At 40.6% G+C, this 24294-nt stretch overlaps 1 protein-coding gene across 1 annotated transcript in view; it reads left to right on the forward strand.

Moving 5' to 3' along the window:
• Positions 1 to 24294, forward strand: part of SLC9A9 (solute carrier family 9 member A9) — a 527923-nt gene that overhangs the window by 420649 nt on the left and 82980 nt on the right. The window contains exon 14 of the mRNA XM_058551402.1: positions 10078 to 10153. Within this exon, the coding sequence (XP_058407385.1) occupies positions 10078 to 10153 (76 nt within the window). The remainder of the gene's footprint in view (positions 1 to 10077; positions 10154 to 24294) is intronic.

A 24294-nucleotide genomic window follows, 5' to 3' on the forward strand; every position in this document is an offset into this window, starting at 1 on the left:
AGTAATATGCTAAATTATTATCATTAGAGGGAAAAATCATACTCTCTCCGCAAGTAGTACAAAACTTCACAGGCCACTATGTTTTAAAAGAAATTTCTCCCTTGGAGCTTCCTGTAGAGAACTCATGAAGAGCTACCTAAATGTGAACTAACTACCCTTGTTATAATCTGCATGGTTCCTATTGAACTGCTGCTGCTTAAAAATAATTTTATTTTTAAGAAACATCCTGGAATTTGTTTTTATTCATGATAATGTTTGACTGCCAAGATAGCTACATTTCAGAAAGAGATTTTCTCCACTTCTTGGAATAATTCTTATTATCAGTGTCAAGTACAGGAAACAGTGGGCTTGAGCCAGAAGTAACAAACCACAGTGTCCATGCACCTGCCACTCAACCTGGACAGAGGGGGGTTTTTTTGGTACTTTCCAAACTGCGTGTCAAGAACTTCTTTGCCCATATTTTGCCTGACAGCTCTTTGCTTATATCAGCATTTGTTGCTTTGTCTGACTACAGAGCATAAACTCGCATTCTTAGGAGGACTGCATGTTTTCACGTGGTTTGCATTTATTAAACTGGGCTTGCATTCACAAATAGGATAATCTTTGCGTTGGTCAACCTCTTAAAAAAAAGAAAGACTCTATTCTTACTTACCAAACGCTAAAAATTTCACAGGTAGTTATGGCAATTACCAATCATTACTCTCAAAATCAATAATAAACATATGTAATGATATGTGCATATTTTTAAAGGAATTTCCTCTTTCTCTCTTTATGGAGAGGGAAATAACCTTTAGGCAATAAGAACTTGTAGCTGAGACTAACTAGCAATGTCATGATTTTCCTTTTTGCCTTGTAACACCTTTAGAGTGTGAAGGGTATTACACTCTTACTTATACCAGATCCAGAAGCTTTAGAAAGCGTGTTCCACAGGCAGATATTAAACTTTAAATACATACTTTATGCGAATGTGCTACATTGAGAAATGATAGGCATTGCAGTTGTGAATTTTATGTCTCTTCAATGTAATGAGAAAAAAAACCTCTCAGACACCATCCCCCATAGGAAATTTTCCTTGTAACTGATTCTGTGTCCTTGGAAGCACAGCATTACAGAGCAAGTGAGAATCCTGGAGCACCACACATGCCTTAGTCTTTTCATAGAAAATTCCTGCCACTCAAGAAGGGCTGCTACTATTGCTTCTCTTTTTCCCTTTTTGCCATTTTTTCATGATCATCCTAATATTTGTTGAGTGCCAAGTATTGTTGTTAACACTATTCTGAGCATTATATCTGTATAAACTCACTTTCCAAGATAACCCTCTGAGAGGTGCTATTATTATTCCCATATTTCAAATAAGGACCCTGTATACAGAGAAGTTCAATCACTTGCCCAAGGACACAGAGTGGGAAGAGGTGGAATTGGAACCCAGACAATCTGGTTCCAGTCCTCCACTCTTAACTGGCATGTGGCATATGTATTCATTCATTCATTCATACAGCCCGCCCAGGTCAGGCACTAATCTAGGTGTGAGGAGGATGCAGCAGGTACCAACTCAAAGTCTTCACCCTCCCAGCGCTTCTACTCTAACAGGGACATTAATGAGAGAAAGGGAAACAACTACATACTGTCGGTTCAGAGCATGATAACTATAGAACAGGACAGAGGATGGAGAACAACAGCGGGGAGGCTGTTGGCTGGTTAGGGCAGGCCTCTCTGAGGAAGTGGCATTTGATCAGAGGCCTGAAGGATGTGCAGCAGTAAGCCGTGTGGGAGCTGGGGGAACACAGTCCAGGCAGAGGGTACTGCAAGTCACAACTGGTTATGGTGTGCTCACCAAGCACGGGAAGGCCAGTGTGGCTGCAGCCGAGCAAGCAAGCTGGGAGTGGACGGAGATGAAGTGGGAGAGACAGAGAAGGGCCAGATCATTGGCCATGGTGTTTTATTTTATTCTACGTGTGATGGAGGTAAAAATTCTTGAAGGTTTGGAGCTTGGAAGTAATGGAATCAACCCTTTTTAAAAACTCATTTTTCTCCCATCTCCACTCTGCCAACTGTTATGATGAGGTTAATTTTCATCTCTTCTAATCTTTTGTAACATAATTTTATATTTTAACGCTATGCTTTCTTCTCTATGTGCTCTCTTAATGCCAACTTCCAATTTTACTTTTGCTCCCAATAGTCCCTTCATTGAAATTCTGGTTTTGGTTGTCATTTATGCTTGTGTGCAACCTGGGTGGATCAGTTCTGGTCACTGCAGCTCGAGAAAGTCAGAGCAGAGCTGAGACAGGTCCAGAGAAGGGCAACTTCCATAACTGAGCAGAGGGAGATTAAAAGGATTAGGATTTCTCCTGCAGAAAGAGCAGCACTGAGAAGGGATACAACAAAAGCGTCTGCAAAAATATGAAGGGTATGAGTAAGGTGAACAAAGACTTGTTTACCAATTCCCAGAAAACCATAACCTGGAATACCCTTAAAACCTGACAGAGCTCATTTGGGGAAGAATAGAAGTATTTGTTCTGCACAATTGATACTTATTACTCATAGTCATCCAGAGGTGCAAAGGCTGGCAAAATAGGTAGGTTCAGGAGGGGAAGAGATTAATTAGCAGATGGTAGGGTCATCTAACCTTTAAATAAAATTTAATTTGCCTTGTGAATATTTTCAAATATCCCTAATAATCATATAGAAATCGTGTAGAAAATCGTATAAAGATTCCCTCATATATATCCCTCAGATTTAACAACGATCAACATTTTTCGCTACTTGCCCCTTTGCTGTTGGAGTTGGCCTCATAGAAAGTAAATTCCACACTACACCCCTACAGATATTTCAGAAATAGAGTACTAGGCTCTAAAATTGATCTGACCTAGATGCGGGTTTTCTATGTTACATTGTAACTAATAGTATTTTGAGAAAAATGAGTATTTCAGAGCAAATATCTTGGGTTTTCCCTTGGCCAACATTGAATTTATTTTGGTTATACTTACTCATGGCTTATATATCCAAAAGTATACTTCCTCCTCACTAAGTTTTTTCTGCTTAGGACTAAATTCCATACATCTGTCTCACCTGCAGATTCTGGAATTCCCTGCTCTAGAAATCAGAAATAACCACGAGGAAGAGGAAGTGGAGGAAGATGGCAGCTACACTTTAGTGAGCACTTTTTATGCATTAGCTGCCCTATATAAAATCACATTTAATCTTTACTTTGACCAATCAAGATACCTAGTATAACCCCCACTTTATACATGATGAAACTGTGGTTCAAAGCATTACAGTAACTTTCGCAAGACAACAACAAAAAACGCTCCAGCCCCTTCAGCAGCCCCCAAACTCCCACCCTAGCTCCTCAGCTCAGTGCGACTGCACTCTCTGCTGGGGCTCCACCTCCTTGCCCTGCACCTGGGGGGCCCTCCAGACAGAAAGCCCAGGAGAGTAAAGGGCTCACGTCATTTGTCTTCCTTCTCTCAAGGATCACAGTCCCTTGCTGTCCGTTATCCAATACCTGAATTCTACCATATACTTACCATACGAGTTATTCTATCAGGGCCAGCCATTATAAATTTTGGAAGTAGTTTTGTAGGGGGAAACATTGTTTTGTTGTATTTTGTTTTCAGGCAAATACATAATACTATATACTCAAATCACACGTCTAAATGTTAAGACTTATCTTTGCTGTGGTGTTTGTGACTCGGGGGTGCTGTCACTAGGGGACAGTGTGAGCCAGGATCTTCTTATTCCAAGGTGCATTTTCCATTAGGATGTGTGTAGATGGGTGTCTGTGTGTATGTGTGTGTACATGTATGTAAAAGAGTTAGCACGCTAACTAAACTGTGATATAAATCAGGCATTAGTCAAGAACACTGTGAAGCAGCTAGAGTGAGGTGGGGTGAACTTCCTCCTGCCTGTAAGCTGGTCCATCATTTTATGTCTTTTGTATTCCATCTGCAATCTGTAACATGGTGTACTGGGCCTACGATAATTTTTTATACACTTTTAATGGGGAAATATGTTTTCTACACCACAAATATATTACCTTTGTGAACACACTTTGTAAACCATGAAGAGTTAAGCCTCATCATTTTATTATGTCTTCGAGCTCCCACTCCAATGCCTTTTAGATCTAGAACTTATGATTCCAGTATATAGTTGTATTAGCTTTCTATTGCTGCATAAAAAATTATCCCAAAAATTACTGCCTTAAAACAACAAACACGTATCATCTCACAGTTTCTATGGGTCAGGAATTTGAAAGCAGCTTAGCTGAGTGTTTCTGACTCAGGGTCTCTCATGAGGTGGCAGTCAGATGTCAGCCAGAGCAATGGTCATCTGAAGACTTCACTGGGGCTGAGGGATCCACTTCCACGGGAGCAGGAGGCCTCTGTTCTTTGCTGGCTACTGGTAGGGAGACACAATTCCTCTCTACATGGATCTCTCCACAGAGCTGCTTGAGTGTCCTCGCAATATGGCAGCTGAGTTCCCTCAAGGGTCCAAGAGAGACAGCAAGGAGGAAGCCCTGATGCCTTTTTATGGCCTGGTCTTGGATATGACACACCATCACTTCTGCTCCATTCTGTTGATGCAAATGAGCCACTAAGTACAGTCCACACTCAATAGGAAGGGAAATTAGTCTCCATATTTTAAAAGAAGTACCAAAAACTTTGTGGATATACATTTTAAAACCACCTCAATATTATATTTACCTGAACCAAACAATTTATTTTCTAGTGGATTAACTTCAGTCTCTTATACAGACAAAGTTATTTGAACCAGGCCCTTGCTTTGTAGCCTAACCATGAGTTTAGCCCATCTGATAGAATATCTATGATGTCTACATGTCATCCTAACAGTTTCCCCATCCTTGATTACTTGTCTCCTTCATTTTTTCCTCCCTAAGCATGTGTTTTCTGACTATACCTTCTTGGGAACATTTATGAATTTATCATGGTGTGGGGAAGGTGAGAATATTTGTATAAAGTACTTTCCATGTGGAGGCTAAGAATTCATGATTTACCTTTTAAAATGTAAATCTGAAAAAAAAAAGATCCTATTGACCCTCAATTATATTATGCTCCCTCTTCAGAATCCAGAAATCTTTCTCTCTAGGGGCACAGAATCTGGTCCTCTTGTTGGTAATTAGAAAATCTAGTCAGTAAACTTGAAGTTATTACACAAATACATTCCAAAGAGCGGGGAGATGGTAGGGCAAAGTACTGCTATCAGATTCCATCCACATGTACCACTTGAACAAGTGCTCTGGAACCTGTAAGGAGCTCTACATATTTGTTATGATAATTATTGTCTTTGTTATCATTCTTTGTAACTTCCGCTGACATCAATATTGAATATGAAATCTTGAGAAATGGAAAGGAACATCTTCTCTCTCTCTCTTAATCCCTTGAATCCCCCTGAAATGAGGCGCAATCCCACCTGGTGATCCCAGAGCAGAGCTCATCCAGTCCACTTAGCAAAGGCCCCACATTTGAATGTTGAGAGAGGAATGTATTTACATTTGTTTAGTTCTTTTTCATTAAAGTTAATACAACAAACAATCCCTTCTTGCTTCAGGGTCTGGTTTTCACAGATTTCTGGCTAGAGCCTTTTGTTTTCTCTCAGGGGTCCAAATAAGCGTAAAACAAAGAATACTGGTCATTCTCCTGGTGCTCCCTCTCTGGAGCCGTGCTCAAGGTGAGGGGGTCGCTTAGAAGACTACTGCTCACTCCTTACTGTGCTCAGTCGCTTCCCAACCTCTGGTCTACTCCCTTGTTTAAGGAGAAAAAAGAAAGATATCAAATGCCCCAGTCGTTTTTACATTTTCTCAGAAATAGAAGATAATAAAGGGACCAGAAATTGCACATATATCAAACACTCTGCTTCTTAGTATCAAGGGCAAATAAAAGTTAAGATTCGACGACGTTGAATCGCCAGTTCCCATTTACAGCTGTGATCACTTACAGTCTCAGCGTTAGTAAGTGATCGTTATTATTAAATGGTAAAATGTCGAGTCAGATCTCAAGTCTTGGTCTTCAGTTTCTGGATCCTCTGCTTATTCCAGCACGCACACCACTTCCCCTTCAGGATAAAACAACTTAAAAGAGAAGAAATATTGCTAGTGATAAAGAAAATACTACCAAGTTCCAGATTCTACTTCTGATGACTGCTCACATCTATTGTCCTTGGGTGTGAGCTGGTCTCTGCTTCAGAATGATCCAGGTAAATTGCTGCTACCTGCTGTCCTCTGCCCATCTGGGCCCTCCCAGGGGCTTGCCCTCTGTGCTGCCTCATCAGATACCCTCCCTGTTCCAGGGTGACTGCAAAGGCTGGCCTTCCCTTGGCACATTTATCTTCAACCCCCAGTGAACAAGCAGAGCACACAGTAGACTAACTCATTTATTTCCACTCATTTATTGATGGCCTTTCATAACCGAGTTATTAAGTCATCAATAACTTCAGAGAAATAAATGAATGGATCCAGAACTGGGCCAACAGATATTTAAGATATACACTGAACATTTTATCTAGGATCAGCAGAAAAGTCAATGCTGGGTCATCAGTGTTATTTTTCTCACCTGGGAAAACATATTCTATGTTTTATTCTAATTAGAACCCAGCATATTTCTCTACAAAGTAATGAAATGAAGAACATCTCCAGTCTCCCAAGTAAAATAAGGTTTGAAAAAAAGATTACGTGTGTTAACATTTTTCCAAAATGCTACCTAATATCTCTTGCTCTCATCAGCTGACAAAAAATAACCCTGGAAGTTTTTCCAGAAATAGTATAAGCTCTTTCAGGATTGCTTGTGAGTTCTGATATATTCCCCTCGGGAAGTAAAATAAAATAAAATAAAATAAAATAAAATAAAATAAAATAAAAATAAAATAAAAAGGGGAGGGAAAAGGGAAAGAAAGGCAGGAAGGGTTTCTAAGACCTTGGGAAACGTCTGAAACAGTATCTGGGAGTCTAGAGATGTTCCTAACACTGAAGTTAAGTTTCTATAGGGACCCTTCCAGAGCCATGAGCAGTTCACCCAGCTGGGGGGAGCCACGCGTTCTCAATATGTTTAGGGTACATGTAGCTGCTCTGTCTCAACCTCCATGAGCAGCCCACTATCCCGACCTCTTCTCCCTGCTCAGATACCCCGTGGCCCTAGTTTGCTCTCCGCTTACACCCTGGGGCCCCAGCTAGATGAGAGGATCTTGGCTGCTGAAGGACCACAGGTGGGCTTGGAAACCTGTCCGTGCCTCAGTTGCCTCAGATTCCTCATCTGTGAAATAGGAATGATAATAGAACAGGCTTCATCAAATTGTTGTAAGAGTTAAAGGCGTTAATATATGGAAAGCATTTAGAGTAGTGTCTGGCACATAGTATGTGTTCAAGAAGTGTTAGCTGTTATTGTTGTTGTTGTCATTAATAAAAATAGAATATTTTCCACATGATTGGGACCTCAGAGACCAGCCAGGCCAGTTTCCTCGATTCATTGTACAGACAAAGAAACTAGCCCAAGTGGCCTAGCACACAGTGTCTGCTTCGCAAAGTTTGAAGGCTGAGTGAGATAGGGGCAGAAACAACGTCATCTTTAGAGTCCAGCGGTCCTACATTCAAATTCCATCTCTACTGTTTGCAAGCTGTGTGACTTTGGGCTCATCTCTTCCCTTCTCTGGGCCTCTCTAGGTCACCTGTAAAATAGGTATAACGTGACCTACTTTGATGGATTGTTGTGAAAATTAAAAAATAATGACTGAAAACGTTAATGAATGGATAATGTGACCAGCACGCTACCTAGGAATTCATAAGCATTCAATAGCTGGGGACTGTCATTATTGCAAATGTCATTCCGTTGGGCTGCTGCAGACTGGGTGCCAGAATCCTGGGCCACTGACTGTCAGCTAAGCTCACCATCTCACAGCCTACCTTTACTTAAAGCAAACAGACAAACAAAAAACAGGAATTTTCTTACACTCCTTTCTATCAGTTTTCTTCAATGACTATCTTGTCATCAGTAGATATTATCAGCTATCAAAAATTACCTGTGCTTGTTGATGGATAAAATTCTGTAAGTCCTTATTGTTCTTAAAGAAAAAGAAAGGAAAAAAAGAGAGAGAGAGGCAAGTCCCCACTGTTGGCACAGAGCTTTTCTAACTAGTTGAGTTGAGGGTGAGTAGCACTGCCGCCAGCTAAGCCCCAACAGGCTGTGCCTGTTTGGGAGAAAGTGACTCAGAAACGACTTGCAGATGTTGCAAGATGATGAAGAAAACACTACGTGCAGCAGTGATTTTGCAAATCTGACACCTTTATTGGGGTAGAAATAGCTAGAGAAAGGTTCAGGAAAGGACGAAAATTGAACTGGACACCCTGGTTTCCTTTTTGGGAGAATATGATGAATAAATTCTAACTCCAGATAACAGGGAATGCATTCCAGCTCTCTCAGAAAACAGATCTGTGGAACTCAAATATCCATGAAAAGACCGTAGATGCCCCACGGTCAGGCTTGGGAATGGGGAGTGGTTTCCATGGCCAGGAGGGAAACACTTCCCTCTTGAAGATTTACAATGCTCACTTACAAATGAAAGATTCTGAGAAGGCCTGTACATAAGAAACCTATTTAACACTGTCAAACCTATCCTGACCTGAACGACTGGCACAGAATTTCCAGCAACACCATGTAGAACAATGGCATACCAGGGAACACCATTTGGGAAACTGTGCAAGGTTTGAAATCAGAGATCTTAAAACAATGAGTGAGAAGGGCCGCCAGTTTGGGTTTTAATTTTATTGTGAGTCTCTGCTTCAACCATTTTGGACAAAGGATAAATGGCTGGCTAGAAATGGACCCCATGTTGCTTTCTTGTATTCCCATTTTATTTGTGAGAGACGGAACTGCAGCATCTGCTCTTACACAGGTTTTAGAGAGCAGAATATAGCCCTTTGTGTTCAGCTATTTGTCATTAACCATCAATGGAACTGTCTGGGAATGTGCAAAAATGTAAATAAAATAAAATGAAAGCAGATCAGCTTGGGTTCATCTAAGGGCTCCTGTGGAGAAGCCAGTGGATCGCCATGTCATCCAGCGTCATAATTTCTTGAGAATGTTCACATTATTACTGGACTGGGAACTCGTGACACAATTTGGAGATGGACACTGATGGCCTAAACAAAGCAATGGAGACCACATTAAGATATAAATGCTTTTAATGATGGAGATAACATTACAACTGATTGAATTCTGGAATTCTCGTTTCTTAATATGCAAAATGGGATACACAAAAGATGTAAAAATGCCACTGAATCTCCTTCTTACCACACTGCAATATTCATTATCATCTGCCTCTCAAGTTCACAAAAATGTTTCACCTTCCTTCCTTTTTCTCACATTTTCATCCTCTACTCTCACATAAATGCCCATCAAATGCTTTCTCTTTTGTTCTTTTTAATTCCTTTTCTTCATTTCTCCCACTGTGGCCCTTTTGGGGGGAAAAAAAAAGGAGACAAGCACATTCAATTATTACAGGCTTCCTATCAAGAATATGTTTCAAACTCTTAAGAATCAAAGTGGGAAGATATCTAAAACTAATAGCCTTCGGTAGTGACCTATCAAAAGGAAAATGAAAGAAAACAAGTTTAACAATCATTAGACTGTTATCATCCCCTCAGTCTTGACCTTTGGGTAAGTCATAAATAAATACCATTCAAATCTGACAGAAGTGAACTGCAAAATTCCCACAACAGCAATCTGACAGAAATACCATTTGTATTGATGTCAAAAAAGTGGCATTTCTTAGCTGTTTAATAAAGTAGGGATTATTAAGAAAAGTAAATGTTGAATTATCCCACAAGAGTCTCATCCACATGGTAAGACCTATGAGCTAATTTGCTTGGCAGCTGCTTCACTGTTTAGATGAAGACGCCTCTACTTAGAAAGTTTTTTTAAATGTGGTTAAATTTAATTTGGTTTGACATGTATTTTTCTGGTGAAAATATGTTAATACTATATATGATATATTAATGTTGATATTATATGCAATATTTTATATTGATTATTTATCCAATGTCTTCTTCTGTTGTCTCTCTCCAGGAAGCAAATAACTTGGAAAAAAGCACGACAAAAACAGAGAGTGCTTGGCTCTTCAGAATGTGGTATGGCTTTGACCACAAGTATCCTTTGACAATGATGCTCTCCCAGATCCTGCTGCACAGCAGAGATTAACTTCCAGCACTTAATCATTGAGGTGTGCGCCCCTGCTCTTCAAGAAACACAGAAAGGTAAAGCTAATTCACAACAAACTTACCAAAAAGATTGATTTCAAAAAATACAAAGCTATATCATCCATTCTTAAATGTTACAAAGAGCTAACATGAAATCTGTCAGAGTCAAATGAATTTGGTGTATTCATGGCAATCTAATATTTCCAAAGCTAGATGAAAGTCACATAGTCCTGAGAACTGATCTATTTTACTAATTTTACTGCTCTTTCCTTTGTAAAGATCTTACTTCTGGAGTTGGCCAGGAGGACTGGACAAAACTCCTTGTCCTTTCTCCCAGGAACCCACTCATGTGCTTTGTTTCATCCTGTAAAAAAATGAAGGGAGTAGGGGTGCGGGGGACTGCATGGTCCAAGAAGGAGAATGAGTCTGTTCACCACATTATAAAATCACACTACTTTGTTTTCCAGGCAGACTTGAGTATCAGCTTTTCCTAGCGCAGGGCAATTTTAAAATTCTAGCAATCTGTGTAAACACAGTGCCCAGATACACCTTGCTGAGTGACTCACAGGGCTGAGAAGTCGGGTCTGAAGGGATCTGCCATTGTGAGTTGGAGTAAGCGGTCCATCTCTAATCCCAGGCAAAAGTGCCACGGAAGAAAGAAAAGAGCTGCACTGAAAATTGCATGTGTTGGGTCTTTGTAGTTGGTTTTCCACAGCCACAAATCCCTCTCCTTTCAGGGAGAAAATGTCAGTCACTGGGTGATTTTAAAGCCCCTAAGCAATGATTAAAGCCACAACAGATCAGTGGGAGAGGAAAAAGAATTAAGAACAGGCAAAAGAAATTCAAAGAATAAGATGAAGAAGAGGTAAAAGTTGAGAGGGAGAGGAGGCAAGAGAAATACAGGAAATTCACAGTAGGAAGGAAAGGAAATCAAATTAGAGGAATGACTGCAGAAAAAAATTAAGTAAGAATGAAGTGAAGCCAAATGAAGATTGTAGAGATAAACAAAAATAAAACAAAGTGAGAATTAGAAAGCAATTCTGCAAAAATAGAGCATTCTAGAAGTTACTAATGGAGATGTGGAAGGTGGATGTTTTTTGATGCCATAGTCTTATTTTTCCACAGCTCTGTTATCTATGGATGGATACCTCGCCTTTCTCAATCTTGAGCGTTTATGGACAGTGTAGGTTGCCACCCCTTTAAAGGTGGTCCATCTTGGCCAATAACTACCTCTTGAAGGTTCTGATATCTCATTAAATACTCAAAGCCTTCCTGGTCTGTTTAAGGGAAGCTGGTTCTTAGCAAGTTATGCTGGTTTATGTTCTAGGTCGATTTCTCTTCTGGAAACACAGTTTTCCTCTGTCATTGCTTAAACCAAATTTGTAGGAAGTTATAAAAATTTGACTAAAGAGTACACAAAAAGGCTGCTTGCTTATGACAAGATGTACAGTAAGAAAATGTCTTTTTGGGTTCCTGGACCCAATTTCCAACTTGTGGAGTGGAGGTTTCCCCACATATCCAAGCAATGCTCTGAACACCAGCTCAGTGTACTACAATTCAACTCAATTCTGACACTGTCTACCTGGAGGTAAGGGCTCAGTTCCACAAGGCCACCCCCATCACCACTTTAGACACCAGTCATAAGCCCAGGTTGTTACTTCTGCTTCTGACCAACCGGCTATAGATTCTAGGTTCCCATGACCTCCTCCTTGGGTTTGATTAATTTGCTAGAGAAGCTCACAGAACTCAGAGAAACATTTTACTTACTAGATCATTGGTTTATTATAAACGGATATAACTCAGGCACAGCCAAATGGAAGAAATGCGTAGGGCAAAGTATGGAGAAAGGACACGAAGCTTCCATGCCCTCTCTGAACATGCCCATCTCTCTACGTGTTCACTAACCCAGAAGCTCTCCAAATCCTGTCCTTTTTGGGTTTTTATGGAGGCTTCGTTATAGAGGCATGACTGATTAAATCATTGACTATTGGTGATTGAACTCCATCTCCAGCATCTCCCCCTCCCCGGAGGTGGGAGGGCAGGGACTGAAAGTTCCAACCCTCTAATCATGTGGTTCGTTCTCCTGGCAACCAGCCCCATCCAAAGGTGCAGGCCAAAAGTCACCTCATTAACATAACAAAGGATACCTTTGCTGCTTTCATCACTTAGGAAACTCCAAGGGTTTTAGGAGCTCTGTACCAGAAACGGGGACTAAGACCATGTATATATTTCTTATTATAAATCACAACATCACAAACTGGTAAATCGGAAATGAGATAAAAGATGTTTTTGTTCAAATTCTGACAGTGCTATGAGGAATGCTTTACAATGAAGAAAAGGAGTAACATGGAAAAAAATAACTCGGAAACAAGAAAATGAAAGTGGGAACCCACCCAGATATTTAGCTTAGAGCAGTGACACTAAATTCAGATGATGTCATAGTTTTTGTCTCACTTTTCACCAGGGATTTATTTCCATAGGATTATGGACAGATTGGCGAAAAACAAAAGCAGATTTACCCTCTCAGTAATATCTCTTCTCAGAGTAATTTGTCCTCTTGTGCATTCGTTCTAAAAATTGCAGTGCTACCATCACTGCACAAATATATTTTCTCTCAGACAACCAAGTTTTTATGTGCTAGTTATGCTCCAAATTCATACCCAGAAAGCAGCAAACCAACCAGTTTCCACTCTGTGACCTCTTGACAGATCTGTGTTTTTAGAGACAAATTATCCACTTTGCATTTATGTTCCTTCTATTGTCCACCTAGAACCCAGGCGATGTGCCCCATGAACCTCATAGATAGACTATGCCAGCTGCCATCAGTGTAGGATGATCCCCCCACCTGGGATCAGGTTGTCTGGCGGCCTAGGCCAAAAAGAAATTGTTGTGAGGCTGAAAGAAACTGACTATGTGGTTTGGAGCTGCTCAAGTTTCATTTCAGTAAAATTCCGTCATGCAAATGAGGCATCATAAAGAATTACTGACAAAAGAAAAAGAGGAATAAATAAGCCTTCATATGCACCTATGTCAGTCAGAATTCTCCAGAGAAACAGTAATAGAACCAATAGGAGTACACACACGCACACATACATACATATACATATACATACACATATACATATACATAGATTTATTTCAAGGAATAGATTTATGCAATTGTGGGGGATGGCAAGTCCAGAATTTGTAGGGTAGGCTCTCAGTCTAGAAACTCTCCGGTAGCAGCTGATTTTTTCTTCCTCAGGGAAACCTCAGTTTTGCTCTTAAGGCCATTCAACCGTTTGGATGAGGCCCACTCACGTTATTGAGGATCATCTCCTCTACTTGGAGTCAACTAATTTTGTAGATGTTAACCACACCTACAAAATACCTTCACAGCAACACCTAGATTCAGGTTTGATTGAATAATTGGATAGCCTAGCCAAGTTGACATGTAAAACTAAACATCACAGTTTTCACTTCACATTCAATTTATGCCCAATATTCAGACCCAAGGGTAGAAAGACTATCTTAATTCACCATTGGTATCAATAAAACAAGCCGCTATTGCTCACAAAGTTTTGTTTTCTTTTTGTACTTTTTCATAGCATAATTAATACACATATACATGCCCATAAAATTTTTCCAAAAACCACAGGAGAATAAAAATAATAAAAATTAACATTTGATGAAGAGGAACAATGGCCAAGTAACGTCTTGAGTGCTTTATGATTATAATTTCATTTCACATCCAAGCTCTGTAGGAGGTTAGGAGGTTCTAGAGAGTATAATGTGACATAAGTGGACTGCTGATCGTGTCAGCCTTTGCTGAAACAACCTGGGCTCCCATGCCCAAGAGTGTTGTTAGAAGCCTATGGTGCTGAAATTGATGATTAATTAAGATTTCATTATGATTCAATGTGGGCAGCAATTCTGAGTCAACAGTGCAAAAAAGAAATTAAGAAGGGGGGTAAGAAAGCGAACTATGTTACTGAGCACCAATGCTTTGCCGTTGGGTACATTATTTCATTTCATCCTTATAACCACCCTTTTTGTTTTATGTAATTCTTACAATCACTCTCTTTGAAGTGGAAGAAACAAAGTCTCAGAGAACTTAAATAACTTTCTTAAGGTTCCATAGCTAGTGTCAGTTCTTTGATTCAAGCACAGATCTATCTCACTCTAAAGTCCATAAATATATTTAAGGGAACTTCATCACTGACAACTCTATGTCCATGATATCCCTTACTCTACGTGTGAAACCCCATCTCAATATATGCATAAAGTCACTATTACAGCAATGAATATTATGACTGCTTACATTATGTAGTGCAGAGCTCATATCTCAAGCATCTGTTGAAGACATATGGGGTGTTAAGGTTAGGGGTTGTGGTTGGTCCCCTAAGAACACCACCATAAAGGAGTCCCCAAGTTTCTGAGTCCAGTCCTCAACTTTTCAAGGGCAGAAAGCTAAATATACCAAAGACTCCAAGAATGGTTTCATTTCATAGAGATGGATGCACTCCAGCCAAGCTCAAAGGAGACACAAGTATAAACCAGACACCAAATTCCTAAATCATCATATATATCCCCATGGGGAGGAATATCCCTTCCCAGCCATGAGAAGGCTCAAGTCACAATCTGGTCCCTGGTGTCCCTCTGGCCCCCTCTCCTACTCTTGCTCCAAGGCTCACTCTGCTCCAGCCACCCCGACCTCCCTGAGACACACCAAGCACATTCCTGTTCCCCGGGCGTTTGCCCTGGTTCTTCCCTCTGCTCTGGGATGCTCTTCCCTTAGGTATTCACATGCTTCCCTCCTTCACTTCTTTCATTCAACTTGTCAGTGACCTTCCTGGCTCCATATTTAAATTAGCAGTCCCAATTGGAGCACTCCCTCACCTCTTCCTTGCTTTGTTTTCACCATAACACTTGTCACCATCTGACACAGTATGTACTTTGTTTTAATAGTCTCCTCCAACCAGGTTATATCCTTCTGGGGACAAGGATTTAGGTCTCTTTTCCTTCACTGGTGTGTCCTCAGGGCATAGAATAGTGCCTGGCACATAGTAGGTACTCATAAATATTTGTTGAATGAATGAATGGATGGATCAAGCAAGCGAGCAATATTTTCTGTCTGGGGCACCTTCATTCTAGACATTGATGTAGCAGGAAAATCCGATTAGTTTTCTGAAGGTTGCTAGGTGAGTCTGAAAGCAGAGCAAGGCAGAGTGAATAATCTTAGTGTTTTCACCCAAGCTGCCTTTGGCACACAAAGTGCATACCCCGTGTAGACATCCACCCCCCAGCCTCAGTGTCCCTCTCCCTAGGCAGGAACAGCCACCACAACACACTTGGATCTCTGTTGCCTCACTGACCTCCTCCCTGTGGTTGGTCCATCCTTCCTTAGGTTTAATTAGTACACCCAATCTGGTACATTCAAGCCTGACCCTGGCTTAGAAGCCATTCTCTGTCTTGGTGACTTTGATTACATCTTATCTCACCCATCACGTGTTGGTTTTATTAGTATACAGAACTCAAAATTTTAGAGCCACCTATCACCCTCGCTAACAATATTTTATACTGAGGAAGTTAGCAGCAGAAATTGATGCCCCCTTATTCAGATTTTAAGACATCAGATAAAATGATTTGCTTAGATTCACAGTGTTACAGCTGGCGTGGGAATCTTAGGTTGCCTTATTTATCAGTGACTAATGATCCTGCTGGACTGTCTGCTTCCTACAGTCTCTTTCCACTCTATCATTTATCATCTCTTTCCTTAAGCATGTGTATATATTAGTCTTACAAATGTGAATGACACAGGATAAGAATAACCTTTTCCAAAATAAAAAGAGCAGCCTAAAATCATTTTTAGCATTTCCTGTAAGGACAGGGTTCAGAGAGCTTCCGGGTTGGTGTATCAACTGAAAATAAGGAGCTATCATGTGGCTGCCAACATTTTACATAAGTGTAAAGAAAGCACAAAGATAACAATGGATTGGCAAGTTGACACAGTAACAGAATTACATAAAGCCACGTGGATGGAGACTTCCTTCCCATCACTGGTTTGGAATGAAGAGCGCACTGAGGTGTTACCAACAAAATGAAAGGCCCATGGTGGGTATGGACGCTGCAGCTCTTGAGTTTTCCATTAAAGAGTCCGGTCAAGAAAGTGTCAGATACCAGACCCCCTCCCATACCAAGGTGTGACAGGCTGGGGCTGCATTCCAGGAAAAGTAAATGCAAACATCAGGGTTGTTCAAAATGACACTTGGAATCAAGTATTTAATGGATTTAAATGTAATGGCATTGTAGTCTTAAAAAAAAAAAACAGGATGGGAAGAAAAACCTCTTCCCCTCCTAAAACTTGACAGAATTCATTATATCTCACACAGTCACACTTATTTAAATCATAGGTATGAATATTGTGAGCAGCAATTTCCATTTTAAATGATGATCCCTGCTTTGCAGTTTTTTCTTATTCTGACTAGCTGAGGCATCCATGAATTATTTATTGGGGTAGGACTGTGGCCTTGTGAATGACTTGAGTTTACTTCCCAAAAAGCTCTCAGAGGAACAAGGAATGTTAGCTCCATGAGCCCCGTTTTATAAATGAGGCAACTGAGCCCAGAGGAGAGAAAAGGCACGTCCAAGGTTACTGCCAGACTTGGAGCCAGCATTCGTAATCAGCAAGGAGCGGGCTGTGTCCACTTGCAGAATCCAAGGGTCCTGGTTCGGGTGGTCCATCCGCTGAGTTCTGGCAGCATTAATATGGGTGTGATGCTATTGTTGTAAGTATGCTTGGCATACAATTGATAGTTTTATGTGATGGCTTCTTTGGTGGCTCATGAAAAACTTCAGCAGTCTGGAGGTGGGGGTGTTTACTCTCAGCTGTAGGCAGGAGGGATAGCAGAGGATGTAAGATAGCCGTCATTCACCTTTACTGAGTGCCTACTATGTGCTAGGCAATAGACTAGGTGCTGAGGGCCCAGCAGCAAACAGGGTAGGCATGGTAGGCAGGACTCTCATGAAGTCTTGCTTACTTGCCTCATTAAAATGAGTCATGATCCCAAAGTCCTTTGAAGTGACAGGTGATCCTTAGCATAGGAAAGAGAGGAGACACTGTCATCACCAGAGTTTAATGGGGGGACTTTTTAAGGGAGACATAAATGAAAATCATTTGTAACCCTCACTTGCACAATGTAACCACACAACTCCACGAATGGTTTCAGAAAGCACTAAAATTTCAAAATATTTGAAACAAACATGAGCAATCTACTTTCTAAAGACTCTCTCTGAATACAGCCCCCGTGGTATCCCACATGAGGGTGTACATGCCATTATAACTGCTATCCCCTGGGAAGCTGGCTCTAGGGAGGAGCTCACCTTGCACTGGGCAGCAGCACAGCCACCTCCCCTACCCAGGTGGTTAATCCATTGGGTCTTCAGCTTGGATTTTTGTCATCCTTGGCCTCACAGGTGCTTGTGTAGAAAGATCTTATAGATAGCCCTTGACATAGCACCTAAGTGAAATGAAATTAAAATTCACTAAAAGGAAATACTGCCTTCCTGGATCCTTGTGTTCCCATGACTTTTTGGTAAGAACCAATATAGGGGAATGTTAATAGTACGTGTCTTTTGTTCAGCTCATAACTTGGGTCTTCCGTGATTTCTTCCTCCATATAACGGGAATAATAACTACTATCCTTTGTTTTGACTAAATCCATCAGAAAAGTTGACTAGTTATTAAAACAACTTCCTACTGATGGTGACTTGTTCACTTGCCTCTCAGAGCCAAAATATGATTAAAACAGTTAAATAGAGCAGTTTTCTCAAGATCCTATGGCCTAAATACATTGCAGCGTTCTGTAACTGGACTAGAACTCTTCTGGGGCCCTGACAAGTGGCTACAAGTATGACATTGTGAAGTGTTGCCTGAACATATTGGACCCCACTGTGAATGTACAAAGTCGTGGGTCCCAAGATCATAACTGAGTTTTCTACAATAATCCTAGGATTCCACACGAGTTTTGACATCCCTGATTTGTTTTGCCTTTTCTTCTATAAGTTTTAATACTATTTCTTTTAAATGAGAATGCTTTCTCATTTCATCTTCACTTTAAGAAAATTATATGAAAATATGGATTTACATAAACAAGAAATCAGAAGGTGACTCCTCCTCTTCTAGCATGGATTCATAAACTAAATTCTTTTATATACAAGTTAAAAAAAATCTATTGATCACTTTCTCATTGCAAAGCACTATATTAAACTCTCCTCATTTCTCTACTTATTCATTTATTCATCACATGTTCGTCAAGAGCCTACCATGAGCTAGGTACTGTCCGGGGCACTAGGGACACAGCCATCAACAAATTTGCACAGAGCTTACATTCCAATCTGGTCTGTTTTTAAATGTCTGATTTACAGATGTCTTTTCAGGAACATGACTATGATATAAAGAAAGATACACTGAGACATTGCACTATCGGTTTTTATCAAATACAGGAAAACCCGGCTCAGTGGTCAGGATTTACTGATTTGCTATTGTAGCATATCTACTTACTAGCTGTGTAATTTTAGGAAAGGTGTTTGCCCTCTCTGTGCCTCAGTCTCTCAGCTGCAAAATGGGGATAGTAGAAGTCCCTACTTCATAGGTTTGTTTTGAGGATTAAGTGAGTTAACAGGAAGCACTTAGAAAAATGCTCAATAATTTGAGCTTTGTTATTAGCATTACTACCTATTGATACCTACATCTCTTAAAGAGAGGCACCACATAATGCATTTAGTAGTCATTGTCATTCATTGTCTCTGAGTGACCAAAATTCTCATTATTTTGTATGCTTGTAATAATTTTTAGTTGCAACAGCCATATTTTAATACCATTAGAAAGTCTTCGGTCTCCGTAAACAAAAGGTTCCACTTAGGCTGTAAACCAGCCATAATTCTTGTTATTTGATCTCGAGTAAGTGGATGTAGCTGGTGTTTGGCAGTTCCTTTGTGTCCCCTGTTCTGCACATGTGATTGTTTCATTTACGATTTTTCTAAGTTACGGTCCATCGTCTCATAGTTATTTGTCTGGAAATTACACCACAGATAGCAATTTTGACTTGATAGAGAAGTACAGCAATTTTTCTGTTTCACAATGGAAGCAATACAAGCCTTTGATGATGATTATTCCTCTTGTACCTTCTTGTGATAAAGGAAATCTTTCAACTGCACCTTTCAGGTGAAGCCATCAGGTTTTGTCGTCAGCAGTGTGATGTTATATTTGAAGATTTCTAGGTCAGCATTGAATCATTTTATTAGAAAGAAAAGAGAAGGAAAAAAATGTTTAGACTGACAAAAATATATGTATTACCTTAATGTTGCCAGTTTTGAATCTAGTTTTAATATTTCTTCCCCACTAGAAACAAGAGTATTTTACTTGAATTTTCTTTTCTTGTTACTTGATCACTCCTTGTCAACTGTAGGAGCCAAGGCATTTTCAGGCTGCCAACAAATTCATGAGCTACCAGAGACACATTATCAGCATGAGCCGAGGCTTCCAGCCTCACATGTTATCACCTAACAGGGAGACAGAGGCAAGGTCTATCTTGTGGACTGTAGTATTCAGCCCCTTGTCTGCATGTGAAGCTGTGGTAAACCCAACACAAAGCATGCGGGCAGATGTGGCCCTGCGCTAATTGAACTTCACTTCACAAGGTAGATGGTGATGACATATTCTCAACATACATCAAACCAACTCATAAATAGGAGTGAGCAAAGAGATAAGTGTGCTAGTGGTTAATGGAGGAAGAGATTGTTGGAGAAATAAATACTGTTCTAGTCATGTGGGAAAGAGTCCATGGAGGAATCGGCATTTCCTAACATGAAATTAAACAATGGAAAGGGAGGGGGAGCATTCTGAGCAGAAGGAATAACATGGAGGAAGGTCCCATGACAAGTGTGGCATGAATAGCTGACAGGAGCCTGAATAAATCTGCCTGCGAGGTACAAAATTGGAAGAAAGAAGAGAAAGGAGGTAGTCTCCAGAGAACAATGGAGTCAGCCTTTGAGGCAAAGGATGAAGCTCTTATTACCTACACCTAATGTAATCAGAATTCTCTCTCACAGGTATTAATTTTATATTTTTGTTGGGTGACTCAGATGGCTGAAGGTAGAGCAATGTGTCATACACTAAAGAGCCTTGCAAGTTTCCTTTCTGTCACAAATATGATTCATCTGTACGACAGTAATTTATCAGGTCCTATACATTTAATGCTTCCAGAATTGGATTTAGTTTTAATATGTCTTCCTCTGAAAAAAAATAAGTATTTTGTTTCAATTTTCTTCAATGATTTTAACTGAATTTAGTTTTAATACTTCTTTCCTAGAAAAAGATAGAAGTATGTCTTCTAGCTTCTTCTGAAGCCATAGAGATAAATAAGAAACAGTGGTTACCTTCAAGATGCCAGCATCCTAATGAGTTTGAGACAGCAGCCACCAATGCACTAAGAACTATACTAAAGTTATGAGCAAATGTGTTATGGAAGCCAGAGGGGGTTATAGCCAACTAACCAGCTTTGGAGAATTGAGGAAGCCACACAGAAGTAAGTTTGGAAATGGATGGGAAAAAAGTAAGAATCTATAAGGAGCTGGGCTGAGGATGTGAAGGACTTTCTGGCAATGGAAACAGCTCAGGCAAAGGCACAAATAGGGTGTGAGGTGTTTGGAAAATGGTGAGAGTTTCAGAGCAACTGGATTGGTGGGCAGTGAGACTGGAGAGTTATCATGTGGACAGACTGGGCAGGACCACGTGTGTCATGGTCAAGAAAAGGGATTTTATCTTATTGACAGCAGGGACCAACCAGCACTTTAAGCTCAGAGTCACACAGTCCAGTTTGTTATAAAGAAGACAACTCGTGGCCATGTGGAAGGTGGTGTGACACGGAGAACAAGAAACTTTGTATGATTCTGGACAGTTGCTCCCGAAAACACCCACCAGTTTTCTATGTGGATAAAATGAGGACAGGAATGTTCTCATTCTTCTTTGAAAGATATTTTGGAATACTGAATATGTGTTTCAAAATATAAACGTGTTAAAATGTAATGTATCATTTCATTTAGAGATTGATTCTTAAATTTCCAGTAACGAAAATGATCCCGTGGTGTAATTGTTAGGGTCTACCAGAATGTTTTCTAGTTAAAAAGCCAACTCAGTCTCTCAGTTCAGCTTCTGGTATTTACCTATCCATGGTCAGAAGTAGGAGAATTTCTGACAGACATTTTAACTAATCTAACAGAAAATGATGAATTAAAATTCACTTTCAAAGAAAAGGCTGCTTTTTGTTCCTAAACTGATAAACCAGAATGCCATCAGCCCTTAGACCATGCTCAGTCTCCCGGGACAGCTTGCCAGTGGTAGCTGATGCTGTGAGCTTTTAAATGTAGGGGAAGAAGCACAGGAGAGCTAACCTTTTTCCAAAGGAGACAGACACATCCTCAAACCATTGCCTTTGACATCCCTCGAAGCCATTTCCTTGGAATTCCTTGAAATCCACCAGTGTGTTGGGTTTCACTGACCTCTTGCTTATAAACACAGCCAGAGCTGATTTCTGGCTTATATATACGAGCTCCAAAGCAAATCTATCCCTAACCCTTTACCACGTGTTTAATATGTTTAATAACTGGAACAGGCAAGACTGTAACTACTTTGTCCCTTTCCTGACTACTCTTCTCCAGCAGCCGCGAGCCCGTCTCTCTGCGTGCATCCCTCACTACCACCTGGCACTTGGGGGGCAGCTGCCGAGCCCTCTGCCTGTCCCTCCCCTGCCTCTTTCAGACATAGATCATGCCTGGAGCTCCCAAGAGCAGCGTGGCTGCCCGAGGCCGGCTGCATGCACTGCAGACTCCGGGTGCTGTGGGAAGAGGGCACCCCACTCAGAAGCAGGTGCCCCACATCTTAAACAGCTCCAGCAGCACAAGCTCAGAAGCTGGGTCTTTAGCTTGATCCATTCTTTTTCCTTTTTTTTTTTCCCTTTACTCTCAGTCTGAAGTCCTCAGGCCTTCTCTGAACTGAAAGGTTCAGAAGATGAACATGATGGTAATTGGTAATTGTACAAGCACTTCGCAAACATCAAGTGCTTCATAAAGTTGAAATTATACTAAATTCAGTGACAGGTTTATAGGCCTGAAGGCCCTCAGACTCACTATGCAGATATAAACAAAGAATTTTATTACATTTTTATTATTTTTAAACTCTAGCTGACTTCCGGCTATATTCAAGATTATGACGAGCACATAAGTCTCCTCTCAGTCTACAGACATGCCTTATTGAGAAATCTTCCTCCCTAGATCTCTGGCACCCACACATTCCACTCTTGAAAATGTCCCACTGTGAAATGGATGCACCCTACTCCTCCATCAGTTAGCCCTTTAAGAATCCCTATCCTTACATGATCTCATTTATACATAGAACCTAAGAAACTGAAATTCATAAAAGCAGAGAGTAGAATGGTGGTTACCAGGGGCTGAGGGTGGGGGAAATGGGAAGATGTTGGTCAAAGGGTACAAAGTTTCAGTTACGCAGGATGAGTCAGTTGTGGCGCTCTACTGTACAGCATGGTGACAGAGTTAAAAATACTATATTGTATACTTGAAATGTGCCAAAAGAGTAGATCTTAAGTGTTCTCACCCCCCTGCCCCCAAAAACAGTAACTAGGTGAGGTAATGAGATGTTAATTAGCTTGTGTGGTAATCATTTCACAATGTATGTGTACATCAAAACATCATGTTGTACATCTTAAATATATACAATTTTTATCTGTCATTTATGCCTCAATAAAGCTAGAAAAAAACAAATCCCTATCCTTGACCTTCCGGCAAGTAGGAGGTGGTGCTTTCCAGCTGGGGCCCTTCCTTCCTGGCCTAGCCATTGTGAGAACTGTTTGTGTTCCTGTTAGGAATTCAGATTAAATCCCTGATGAACACATCTCTCTTGCTAGCTCAGTCTTTGGCAAATCTTTGAAAATGTTGTCTGGGCCGTTTAGAAGAGACAGATAAGATTTAAACTGGAGTTTTCCAAACTGCTAATCAGGACTCATTAGTGGTTCTCAAAATCAATTTAGTGGGTTCCTAACCAGAGATTTTTAATACATGAAAGTAGACTGGAGAAAATATAATAGTACATTACAGAATTAGAAGTAAATACTATCTCATGAAACTTATTCAGGGGTGTGTGTGTGTGTGTGTGTGTGTGTGTGTATACTAGTTTGTGATATAAAATGTGTTTCTTAATGGGGGTCATGACCAAAAATGTTTAAAACCTTGATCTATGCTGGCCTCAAACTCTTATCCAGGAACTCTCAGGCATTTTCACCTAATTGCCTTAAGTGCCAGGTAAGTTAGACAAGGAGCTGTAAGAGCTCAGAGAAAAGGAGCCATCAACTCTTATGGGCTATTTTGGAAGAATTCATGGAGTTAGTGGATTTGAGCTGGACTTTGAGAAAAAGGTAGAATATGACAAGTAGAAATTGGAGGAAGCCAGAGGAAAGGCCAGATAAAGGAGGCAGAAGAGCAACGCAGAGCTGTGGAGTAAGTGAATGTGAAGGTCTGGCTCCTGGGCCTGCCTCGGCCCCTCGGCTATGGAGCCTCAGGTTCTAGGCCTGCTCTGGGCCAATGTTTGCTAATCTGTAAAATGAGGATAATCATATCTGCCCTGCTTAGTAACTGCAATTTTCAAATGGAATAAGGTAAGTAAAACCACTTTGAAAACCAGGAAGTACCAAACAAACACAAGCTATGCTTATTAAGTTTTTCCAGGCAAAGCGAGGGTCCCAGGTAAAGGTGAGAATGTAGGAAAGTATTTTATGTGCTTGGGGTGAAGTGAGGATGGCAGCCTGGCACATTTAGGGTTGGCTGTTAGAGAAGAAGGGACTAAAAAGCTGTGTTTAGGGAAATCTGTAAAGACTTTGAGTATCAGGTGAAGGTGTATGATTTGGTTCCGTAGATAATGGAGAGTCGGATGATTTGTAGACACAGGAGTGACACAATCCTGTTTTAGAAAGATTGACCTAACAGCATTGATTAGGGAGAAGTCACAAGGGCCTAAATGTTGCATAGGAATAGAAAAG

This window comes from Diceros bicornis, chromosome 2 (assembly GCF_020826845.1).
Source record: "Diceros bicornis minor isolate mBicDic1 chromosome 2, mDicBic1.mat.cur, whole genome shotgun sequence".
NCBI classification, from domain to species: domain Eukaryota; kingdom Metazoa; phylum Chordata; class Mammalia; order Perissodactyla; family Rhinocerotidae; genus Diceros; species Diceros bicornis.